The 12,696-nt window shown below is 40.1% G+C and overlaps 1 protein-coding gene across 10 annotated transcripts in view; it reads right to left on the bottom strand.

Moving 5' to 3' along the window:
* cacna2d2a (calcium channel, voltage-dependent, alpha 2/delta subunit 2a) overlaps positions 1-12,696 on the bottom strand; it is a 191,542-nt gene that overhangs the window by 139,807 nt on the left and 39,039 nt on the right. For all 10 annotated transcript variants that reach the window (XM_046028893.1, XM_046028895.1, XM_046028899.1 and 7 more), the window contains one exon: positions 5,375-5,491. In XM_046028893.1, the coding sequence (XP_045884849.1) occupies positions 5,375-5,491 (117 nt within the window). The remainder of the gene's footprint in view (positions 1-5,374; positions 5,492-12,696) is intronic.

Here is a 12,696-nt window from a genome sequence, read left to right as displayed (position 1 = left end):
AATATAAAGCTACTCCAAGCAGCTGCTTAGCTTAGCATAAAGAGTGGAAACAGGAGGGAAAAGCTAGCCTGGCTCTGTCTAAAGTAAAAAAGTAGAAGAAAAATAGGTTTGCTTAATTTTACTAATTTATAGTTGTTTAGAGATGTTTCCAAGGTTCATATTCAATTGTATTTTGATATTGATGTCACATATACTTGTGCAATAAATGGAGGTACATACGGGTAAAGGATCAAACTGCTACAGTATGTCTTTACGAACCAACAGACAGAGAGAGACAAGAGAAAAAAAGGTGATATTCACTTATGAGGGAAAATATACTGATGTATATTATCAATATTGTTTCATTAAAAAAATTAAAAAAGATAAATGTTTAGACGCTCTGACTGTTCAGCATATTTTAACAAGAGATCAGGGAAGCTGCTGGGTTCGGTACAAATACGCCTCAGGTGTGAACATCCCAGGTGCAACTACACTACACGTCAGTTTCACTTCTGGTAAAAAGATATTTGCTGCATATCTGCCGTCGTTGTGTTGCTCAAAAGCCACAGAGTGAATCATATCTGTTTATATGGGTCATCCCCCCCGTAACGGTGGAATGAGCCACAGATCTCAGCATGCACACTTGTTTAACTAAAAGGCCTCAGTGCAAACAGTGTTTTCACGTCTATTTGAATCAGTGTGCCTGCTGCTAAGGTTTCCACACTAACTTGGGTTGCTTGTTACATTTACATTAAATTACATTGATCCATTTAGCTGAGGCTTTTATCCAAAGTGATTTACAATTGCTATATATGTCAGAGTTTGCACGCCTCTGGAGCAACTAGGGGTTAAACGTCTTGCTCAGGAACATATTAGTGTATCACAGTGGGGCACTGAAACAGTGTCTTTTCCACTGCCCCATCACCACCCCTGCTGGTACATTTCCTTGGCTGTATTTTTAAACAATATCCAACCCGGCCTCGTGCCATCAACAACTGCCTAATCTCCATGGTTTGATCCTGCAATCACGTCAATAACCAGTAGACTGATGCAAGCGGCCCAGAGGCAGCCATCCTTCAACCTGTAAATGGTATTGGGATAGTACTGAGATCTGGGTAATTGGATTAGACCAACTTTAGTCCCTTCTCTATTCCACCAGTCCCCTCTGTGAAATCATAACTTAAGAGCCTTGATAATGGTAGTTTTCCTGTGCAGCAGCTGATGGGAATGTAACATGATCTACGTCTGTAGCTCATGGCCTCGTTTTCCCTCCCCGAGGCGGTAAAGTCCCTGCAGCGGCCTGAATGACAGCTCGGCTGTGCCTGGCTTTGATTGACAGCGAACAGGATGTTATGCAGTCTCAGATGGTTCTGAGGGGTCCAACTGATCTCAGGCCTCTGTAGCGATCATATGGAGCATCACGAAGAGCAGGGAGGGAAGGGACGAGGGCTCGGATCAGTCTGGGAGGTCTATCGCAACTGTTTGGCTTTATACACATGACAGGTTACATGGAGGGCTGCGTTCTCTCTGGCGGCTCTGGGTTAAAAGGCCTATCAGACAGACACTATTGCCGCATCGCTCAGGTGTGAGCCTGTTGCTCTGATAACTATGTATGTATGTATCCTTGCTTATAGACACATTTTACATTTTTGCACATTTAGCTGACCTGCTGTGGACTGATCTAGAATAGATCTAGATTGCCCTAGCAATCAACTGAAAGAAATTAATTGCAAATGTACCAATCATGTCTGTTTTTCCTATGATCAAAACTAAACGGCATTAGGTTGTTTTTTTTCAGGAAACTTTCTGGAAATCATCATATTATTTGAAAAGAATGGACCCGTAAAATAAAATCTTACCAAGAAGTCCTCTAAAAGACTTAACCAGGGCATGACTTGAAGAACATAACTTTTAATTTCCTGCTCAAACGTGCCTTAAGCAAAAGATGGGTATAACGGAACTTGCACTGAAAGAAAACACCAACACACAGAAATACTCGGGGGACATACAGTAACTTACTAAATTCAAACCTGATTGGCTGCAAAGTCAAAGCTCATCTTTCCTCGAATAAAAAAAAAGTGTCAGGTGTCAGCTGCAACTCACAGGGACACTGAAGTAAGCAGAAATTTTAAAACATCAGAGGAAGCTTTCCTGAATCATATTTTAACCTGCCTCAGAAAACAAAGACATTTATATAAAGTGTCCAGAGGCAACATGCAAGCCTGTCAGCACACCAGGGTTTGTGTTACATTTTAATTTTGGCACCGACCGGAGAATCAGATCATTGTTTGAGAAGACGTCTAAAGCCGGAGGCAAGAAAAGGAGAGCAGACAGGGACATGGAGTGGAGGAGATTAAGACAAGGGAAGGAAAAGAATAAACACTGGGAAGGCTTTTGACAAAAAAGTAAGTCAGTTTTCTATTTTTAGAGTGAGGGGACCATTAAGTTCACTTTGATTATATTTTATAGATATTTAGACAACTAATTCGATAATGGCTGTGCGAAAGCAAGCCTTCATCACCGTTGTTGCGCCAAATGTGGATGTTATTGTTATGCAGGTTACAAAAAGACTGTTAATTAAGCTGTCTTTACCTAACTGTTGCACACCACAAACTGTCTTGTTCATTGCAGTAATAATGCCAGCTTTAGTGTGAGCCCAGGCAGGTAAACAAATAAACACTCATCTACCGGATTTAGTTTTTCTTCCCCACCCCTTTCCGACTAGCACAGCATTTAAATGATTAAAATGTGTCGCTAATTTAGGAATTAAGGCTAAAGCAACTAAATCCAGAGCACTGAGAAATGCTTCCCTCCCCACTTTATATCAGTAACTGAGTATTTAGAGTCTATGTGTATTTTCTCATTAGTAATATAAAAATGAATTACAACGAATCACCCCAAGCAGTATTTAAATAGGTTGCAGAAGAATAATTTCTTCCTGAATGCACGCACACACGCGCCTCTGCACACGTACACACACATTACCTCTTTTTTAACTGTGTGGCAGGGAATATTTGGGACTAAATAACCATTACAGGGGGTAGAAACAGGCTGGAATATAAAACGCTGTCAATACGGTGCTGAGCGGAGTTTGAGACCTTCTTATCTACAGACTGCATTAAGACACAGCTTTCACTTTTCTCCCTGTATGAATAATAAGGCCACATGAATTTATTCGCCTACAGTCTTGAATTTGTAGTTTTAGTGCAAAAAAAATCATAACTTGCTTTAATGAAACATATTTACTTGTTGCATAGTTTTTGTTAAGGTTTGTATTCTATAATAACATAATGACTCCATATTTCTTTGCATTTCTCATTTCCTTTTGCAATTTTATCATCCAACTCTTTTCCTCTCCTGTCTGCTTTCTTCTTTTGATTTTTTACTCCAAACTCTCCGCCCCCCCCGCCCCCCCCCACCCCCACCACCACCACCACCTCGTCCCTCTCTCCTTCCCTCCCGCTTGCTGCTCATTTTTAAATCTATGAATTTCTGAACATCATTTTCTTGATTTGTCCACGCCCCAGGGAGACATTCTCATTCCAGCCCTTCTCTTTTTTCACCTCATTTCCTCCCTCCTGAGTGAATCTTCCAGACAGGATGTGAGGTGACAGTGTGGCCTGTGGAGGTTAGGTGGGGTGCGTGTGTTGAGGGAGGTGGAGGGGGTATAGTACTATCTCACCCTCTCCCAAAGAAACGGGGGTGGAGGGTCAATGCCATTGCAAATCCAATCCTACACATGATCACGGGAGACATACAGTAACGCCTTCTTCCCTTTTAGGATCCAAGCTACAGAATTAACCATGCCTTTGAGGGACCTCTGCTCCTCGGCATGAATGTGTCTCATTCTGCAAGACCTCATGAGCTTAAAAGCTATACACTTCTGCCCCTTTTTAAGGCTTCAGCTATGTTGAAAAATGTCAATGCTTTCGCTGGCCACATCTTGGCAGAAACAGAGGGAAGGAAAGTGGACAGTCCCCCATTTGCCCCCATTCGCCCCCATTCGTAAATAAAGTGCAATGTGGATGAGGTTCACATTACACCTTGCATGTACTCAACACACACTAATGAAACCGTTACATACAAATAAAACAAAAGGCTCAGTGTTCATTAGTATAAGCCAAAGATTTTTATGACATGAATGTATAGCTTTTCTAATAGGTTAAATAGAAAATTGAAATATCTAAATGCAGGGTACAGTTTAGGTGTATGTGTGTAGTGGAATCAGTTTTTGTGCATAGACTAAACTGATTAAAAGGAGCACATAAAAAAAAATCAAAAAATAGCAATAAATACAAATTATATTTAGGTAATTTCGGAATTATATGCTCTCATCGTGTCCTGTAATTTTAATTTGTGAAGATGATTTGAACTACTAAACAGGGCACCACATTTTGATTTTAAAGCCCAAATTTCCTGGATTAGCACAAATGCTCTTTTACTTTATCCCTGGCTTTTAAAAAAAAAAAAATTGATTGTGTCTACTTTTCTCATTTCCCTCCACGCCGCTCATCTTTCCTGCCTCTGTATCCCCCCTCCCTTCTTCTCTGCGGGGTTACAGGTTCCCCACTGTGAGAGCGAAACAAATTTTTAACTAATCACAGGACTGTCTGAGCACAACAGTGGTAATATTTAGATCCCAAAATGCAGGGCATTGAAATGATAACGTCTGAAACAACCCTTCTTCTCATGCAACACACAAACTAAGAATGATCAACAGAAAAAAAATCTCAAAACTAGCGCTGGGCAAAAAAAAAAGATAAAGGTGATTATCTCCATTTTTTGTCATTGACAAAATATAATCTGCTTAAAATTGTATTTAAACTATCAAGAGGAATTACACTGATTTCTACTTTAGTACAAATTGAAGGAATAAAGCTGATCCTCTTCCATCATTTGTGCGTCCACATGGAAAGGAAGTTATAGTAAGCAGAGAAAGACAGGAGGACTGCAAAATTAAAACTATTAGATGATGATTGACGAGACAGCACCATATCAATTATAGATCATACTGCTGACAAAAAAAGTCCCAGCCAGGTGTTTGCCATTATTAATTAAAGATTATGAATGGTCTCACACAAAACATATGAAAGTTTACTGTAATATATATGTTTTACATCAAGACATGTCTCAGCTAATTGGGCCATAAGCAGAAGATCCTTCTCAAGAAATAAAGAGAACCAAATCAAAGCTGAGAGAGTTAATCACAAAGTTATTGGTTTTTGTAACTTTCAGCCACTGTGTTTAAATATATCTGGTAATAAAACACAAGACATGCATTTGTATGAACCTTGACTTTCCAGGAAAGTCAAATAATCCACCATGTATGTGCACATTTGAGTATTTTGAATGTTTGTACACAGGTGTTTTAATACGTGCAGCATCATTCTCTTACCTCCAGGGCTTTCCTTTTACTGTTGAGCAGCTTGGAGATGTCCCGTGCCACTCTCTCCACCAAGTCCTTGGGGCTGTTTCTCTTGATTTCAAACTGGCTCTTTTTCTCATTATAAATCTGCAAATAGACAACACAGGGAATTAAAGGTCAGGTTGTGGGAGCCATCAGTTTAATTAAGAAGATCACAGAGGAGCTGTTTGCTTATTCTCAGATGGTAAACATTTACTGTAGAGCAGGCAGAATGCAGCCTGCCATTATACCCATAAGCCCCAGCACTGTAGCAGAATTAAACACAGAACAGAGCCCTAATGGCAAAGCACTTAGGTAGCCAGCAGCAGTCTGGCAGTCGGGATCAAATTAAATAAACGCAAACTCCAGCAGATCCTCACTGCTGGGTGAACACCTTGCATCTCCACGATGTTAACTCCTTTGGAACTAAAACAAACAGCCTTATTTACAGCTTGGCGTTGAAGGCGTTCCTAAACCAAACAGATCATAGAATTTTTGCAACCTTTGGAGGTCTGTAATCCCTTACTATAACTGCAAGTAGAAACATTTTCAAGCAGAAACAGCAACATATCGAGCACTCGTACTGGGACTCATTAAATAGACACAGGTTTTGCAAACCACAAAAAAACAAGTAAGAGGAATGGGTTTGGGATGCCACAAGGGACTGGGATGTTTGGAAAGGAGGGGCATCCAGAGGCAGAACGACAGAAGCTTGGGCCGCTGACAGAGGAAGGTACTTGGGAGATTAGTCTGGCCCCTGTGGAAGATTTGTGAAGGCTGACTCAGCGGCCCAGGCTCTCTATAGGATCTGTAGTCTACAACTGAGCACCACCCGAGGGATTACCACATATCCTGCTGCCCTAAGACACTGCAAGACCCACTTTTACACCGTAAAACCATTTTGTATAGTTCTTCTGTAGAAAACCCAGGAAATCCTGTTGTGGTTGAACATTTTAAAGCAATTAGGGGCTTTTTAAATCTTATTGCTGAAATGCTGCATTTACTTTTAGGTTGTGTGTCTATTTAACTCCCTTTAGTTTAAGGTACTATAAACTCACTTCTTCAATCAATCATTTAAGTAAGAAATTATACACACTTCATATTGAACCCTTCATACATGATGATATAATGTAATGCACTTCACAAAGAATGACTACAATCAAAAACAAGTAAAATCAAGAATAAAAAAGGTGTTAAGCTTTAATTGAGTCTGAGTAGCAATGGGGAGTGTGAAGCAACAGCTTTAGTTAGTGCACAAAATACTAGGTGGTTTGGAGGGCCTTGGACCCTATACTTAACACCAAGGACTCTCCGCAGACGTCAACATCAAATTTTGGGGTAGTCTCAAAATTAAGCTAATTATTTTATCTATATTGTAAAATGTATTTTCTTGTTTAGATATTGAAATGGTAAGGGGCAACACAGAAAATACGAATGATAGAAAGAGGGGACAGACTAGTAAAAAATCAGCAAACTATACAATTAATTTAGGCAAATAATCCTAATTTATGTCTTATGTTCTTTTTTATCCAACAGAAAAAAGCTTTTTAGCGTTTTGCCTATTTTATTTATCAGTTTATTTTTGAACATTTTGTTCCTTATTGGGTGACCTTTCAGTTTTTTCCCTGTATTGCTCAGCAGCCAGCTCGGAGCAGATGAGCCTAGGCTTGTCGGTATATCGGTATAATGAGGCATACCGATATAATTTCAAAAGATATATAAAATTAGACAATACCGTTTATACCGATATAGTTTGATGTTGAGTTAATTAATATGTTTCCATGAAGTCCTGCCAGCATTTGCTTCTCTCTCTCTCTCCCTCACCGCGCAGCCCCGCCCCTCCCTCTGCGTCTGCACACAGCTGTCTACTCACAAAGTCTCTAACAACATGGTGGGAGACTCAGTGCTGGTCGACACTGCTAAAGACCTGGCTTATAAAAAGAAGAACGACGATTCAGTCAGTGTTTCCCACACATACACTTTACTTCGGCGGGCCGCCCATGTTTCATACTCATAGTTATTATATTTATTTTACAACCACGGACCAGGTAAAGCGATGTTATAGTGCAGATGTCATTCGTTAGCTACCACGTTGGTTTTGTTTTGAAAGGCTGCGTCGTTAACATGCGTCCTTAACATGTGGTGCAGCTGCTGCTGTGAACGGAATCGCGTGAGGACAAGTCCAGCAGACAAGTGCTGTTTTTTTTCACCGACTTAGAACAACATAGCCTACTACTGATGGAGAAAGTTACCGGAGCAGACATGCAGGGAGAGAGAGACGGAAAGAAGCGGGGCACACTGAAGTGTTTGCAGCAGAGGTGCGTGAAGGAGGCGGATTTAAAAAAGTGAGACTTAAATGAGGTGGAGAATGAAGTATAATTAAAATGGTGAAATAACAAACAAGCTAAGTTACTACAAATAGTAAAAACACCCCCCCCCCCCAACTTAGCAGAAAATACCGATATACATTTTATACCGGAGTTCTTCCTAACAGTACCGGGATATGACTTTTTTTCTCCATATCGCCCAGCCCTAGATGAGCCTACTAGTCGCAAGTCGCACGAATGTGCATAACTGCACACTGCGCGGCAGGTTTGGAAAACCAGACACATGTAAAACTCCGAACAATGTAAATATTAATATCTTTTTTTCCCCTGCTGCATTTAGGATTAAAGTTTGTGTTTGTTAATGTTTGGCTTATGTTATTATATTTTTTTACACACTGTAGGTAAATGAACTCATGTTTCTGGTGGGAGGATATTTAGGGGTTATGTCATTATATACACAGACTGCAAATTAGACTATTATTAGAAAATCATGATATCTCTTCTAAAACTAAAAATTAGACAGCACAAGGACCGACTCAGGTCCAATTAAGAGGTTTGATTTCAGGTTCCTGTTGTTTTCTCACCAAGATTGGCGCTTTCATTAACAGCAGTCTGTTAATGAAAGTGTGTTGGTTTAACTGCGTACATCTGACAAGTATTAAAATCTATTTATGTCGTTTGCGGAAATCACCAGAGCTCTTTTCAGGCCTGAGCAATATGCCAACTATACAGTAGATTAATGTCACATATTTAGTCAATGAAGGAGTCTAGTCCAATTCAGTTCAGTTCAATTTAATTTATATAGCGCCAATTCACAACAACAGTTATCTCATAGTGCTTGTCAATGATTTAACTACCATAAGCTTTTCATTAGTATGCATGGCATGTTAACTAGACTGGAGGGTTCTGAAGGGTGCAAGTATCAGTATGCTTTAGACCACCATGATCTAAATGAGGACAGAGTTTGCAGTGAGATAAAGCAAAGCTGTATCCATTGTTGTGTTTTAGTGGTCTAATGTCAGCATAGTCAAACCAAAAGACAAAATCAATCTGTGAAACAATGCTTTCTTATATGTCTTTAAAGGGAGAATAAGTGATTCTGCAGAAAGATTGAAGAAGTGTATAGAACTCTCTCTCCCACTGCCCTCTTCCCCCCATCACTCCTGAGCACGAGCACTAACACCACCTGTTGATGATTGGCTAGAACAATTTTGTGTGGAAGCTCCACACCACTTTCTTTGTTTTCCATTTACAGAGCCAGGGCTGCAGTCACAAGAGCTAGCAAAATGTGAGGAAATATTCTCAGAATTTAACAAAAAGTGTATTGGATTACAATGACTTGCTATCCCTTTAAATAGCTAGTAAAGCTGGGGATATGCTATACTTTTCTTATCCAATGTTTCCTTCAGACATTGAATTAAACACGGTACACATACACAACAACACCCCACACCATAGACTGACCTCGAACTTGGGATGTCACTCAGACACACATTATCCTACAAGACTCAAGAAAACCGGGGAAAAAGACCTGACAACAGGCTGACAGGAGGCTTGTACATTTTGCAAAAGAAACTGGAGGTAAGTATTTGCTGCACTCCAGCCTGCCAGTCTACTGCAGGACCCCTGCTATTTGTGGACTGATCAGTTGGCTCTGTTCACAACGAGCAAGTCATTGTTTGTATTTATCATGCGGTGAAGGTTATGAATCAATTAAACTATGCTATTGTGGCCTTGGCTTTCAGTGACTGTCTATTGTGTTTGAGATTCAATTGATGATCAGCACACACTACAGCACAAACGTCAGATCAGACGTGACTGAAATCAGCACTTAACGCCTGATTCTGAAGTCTCATGACCAAATGTTTACAAACGAAACGTTCTCATATTTATTTTAAAAATAAGTCAGAATCCCTTGCTCTGTTATGAAATACAATATCTGTGGGATTGATGTTTTGATGTGCAGCAATTAGGAAAGGAAAACACTGGCGTCCGTATGATGCGTCTCTGTCGAGCTGAAGGCTGGGCAGGCAGCCAGAGGCAGTTTCATTCCACTAGCCCACTGCACAGGCAAACCTGGCCCCAGAAGCTCGGGCCATGCCAACCAAGCACTCTGTTGCGATTGCCTGTGTCTCATTTTGGCCGGCCTCTCTGGGATCAGGGATCCTGCTTACTTTCAAACAACACTTTAAACTACCTCTCAAAGTGAAATGTCAAGGTGAAATCTGCATACTTCATCATGATGCAACAAAAAAAAAACACCTTTATAAATGCATTTTAATGAGAGAAACAGGTGTTTCACTTCTTTTAAGTTTTGTTTCTTTCATTTTGTGCTTCAGCTGCTCATCCTGAAAAAGTCATTAGTCTGCAATTCAACAGTCCATGCAAGCGCACACACACACACACACACACACACACACACACAAAAATAGGAATCAGTCATTACCCCTCAGTTCTGAATGAGGCAGTCCACAGACCTGAGAGACCAATAAGCACGTGAGTATTTACACACATGAACATACCCACACACACAGAGGGCTTTTTGTCAAGGTGGAAGAAGCCATTAATGGAATCTTATTAAACCATAAAACAAGAGCGAAGTTTTCCCCGCTCCACTGACAGACTACAAACCCCTGACTCTTTTAAGCAATGCATTTTTTCAAGTCGATTTAAAAACCATGTCAAAATTGTTTTTCAAATCAATATTCATCCCCTTAATGTGAGGTAGTGTTCTCTGGGTCTGCCTCTCTCAGGAAGATTCATGGCAGTCTCGGGGACGTTACAGGCAGAGCCTTCTCTACTCTGAGCTTAGAAACAAAACACAAAGACAGAGATCAATAAGACTCATATTGGTTGTGGGAATTCCAAAATATTTTTTTATTTGTTATAATACCCAGTAAGGTCCACATTGTGTTTTTGTAAAACCTTGTAAAAAAAAAAATAAACTAGCTTAGGGAACATTGTTCAGGGAAACAACTTTCTAATGCAACTTCTATTACTTTTCCTGCACCCTCCTTCTATATTTAGGGATTTAAAATGATTCCAATGTACAGCATAATTGTACAGTCTCTGCGACTATAATCATCCTCAGCCTCAGTGTAAAATACATTGCTTAATTACCTCCTCAAAGCATAGAGCCAGCAAGCCATTGAGAAATTAAGTCAACCGCTGTAATTGTGGTCCAAAATGTATGAAAATTAGCTACGGCAACACATCCTCACTTGGTAAATGCAAACCAGCATTCAGGTCTCAAACAAAAGCAGAGAAACTATGAAACTGATTCATATGATATCATTAGTGGGTAACTAACTACAGATTACAGCTTATTCCCTGTTGACATGTATGGATTCTGCAACACATAACATCTGCTGCTTGTCAGAGGATAGAAAAAAAAAAAACACTCACAGGGCTGGACATTAATTCAATATTACCATTTATAATCTCTCCTTATAACTGTGTGCCATATTGAAATACTGTGGTTCATATTTCTGATGGCTAAATGAATGAACAAGTTAACTTAACTTGTAAGATACTGAAACATATTTCCAGCTTTCACAGTCCACATTGCCCACTACTAAATTTACATAAGTCTAACGAATGACAGATCAGTATCATACACCTGAGCTGGAACATGCTCCCAAATGGGCAGGACACTAGTGTACTGTATCCACCTACACGGTTTATCCATCTCTCCAGTGACCTAGGTCTATTGTACATCCCATACTGCCACATAAACAGCAGCGGTTTGAGCATCTCTGCCACTTTGTGTGTGCAACACTATGGATGTTTGCCAGAGGAAAGTCAGTTTTATTCTCACCCTACATGGACTAATAAAAATTCAATGAGAGGCAAATAAAGATAGATAGTACTGTGGGGTGCTCCTCTATCTGACAGGTTGGCCATTACAAGCTCCTGTAACGGGCAGATGAGGCCCCCGTCCATTCTGAGAGAAGATTGAGCTGTGCTGTCAACCAGGAGATCTCCAGCCCAGAAACAAGCAGCCGGCAAATGAGCATTAGGTTTGGAGGAGCACTGGGTGCAGAACGACAGCACATGGTAATGCCGGCCACGATAGGCCTGAGGAGCTTTAAATCCCCTTTAGCTAGAGGTTGGAGATGAGTGACCATCATCACTGAAGGGCCATAAGCACATCAGCCCAGCCTGAAATTATATTTGAGGGCTTTAGAGCTTGACTCACTCACAGGTAATGGGGCAGGTACAGGAGAACAACTAAGCACTGTGGCAGGCAACTTTACTGATAATCATATGCGCTGTGAGGCAAACCACTTGTGGGTACTTACAAAAAATAAACAGCAGGAACAACAGTTTTGTAAAACCCAACATAGAGCTGAACTGTAAATGAACATGTAAAAGAAAATGTTACTGTCATTATATGTCTAAATTTGGAATGCTTGTATATTAGACTACTCAGTTGTATCATTGGAAATAAGTAATGGATTTAACTTTGTTTATTTCATTCGTCTGCTACAATATATACAAAATCAGAAAATACACGGAGAAGTAGCATTACAAAAATTACTATGCAACAAAAGTTTATACCATAAAACAGGAACTTTACACTACAAAAAGTGTAAAGGTCCAGGCAACAATAAAAGTGTTAAAAGTAAAAGTACTTGTTGCAGAAAACCCCCATCAGTGTAACATTATTCTATTCACAAAAACAGACAAATGTATTCATTTATTTAAATAAAAGTATGTTTATGATCAATAATGAATAACACACTCAAAGCAGAAAAAAATAATAAAATGGATGTGACTGTTTTGTGGTACCCGTCCTTTTTGTAAAGAGGAATGTTAATTCATGTATTAGAAAGGCTGTGGAGCAAATTAGCAGTGTTCATCAGTTATGCTGTTGGCTCGAGGCTGTGACGCCTGGACAGCTTTCTGTGTAGGCCTGTCATTCTCAGAGGAAAAGAGGAGAGGTGGCTCTGCAGAGAGCCACTGACGGCCAATCAAAACCTTCTG

Source organism: Micropterus dolomieu, linkage group LG18 (assembly GCF_021292245.1).
Source record: "Micropterus dolomieu isolate WLL.071019.BEF.003 ecotype Adirondacks linkage group LG18, ASM2129224v1, whole genome shotgun sequence".
NCBI classification, from domain to species: domain Eukaryota; kingdom Metazoa; phylum Chordata; class Actinopteri; order Centrarchiformes; family Centrarchidae; genus Micropterus; species Micropterus dolomieu.
This window is presented reverse-complemented; position numbering and strand designations above follow the sequence as displayed.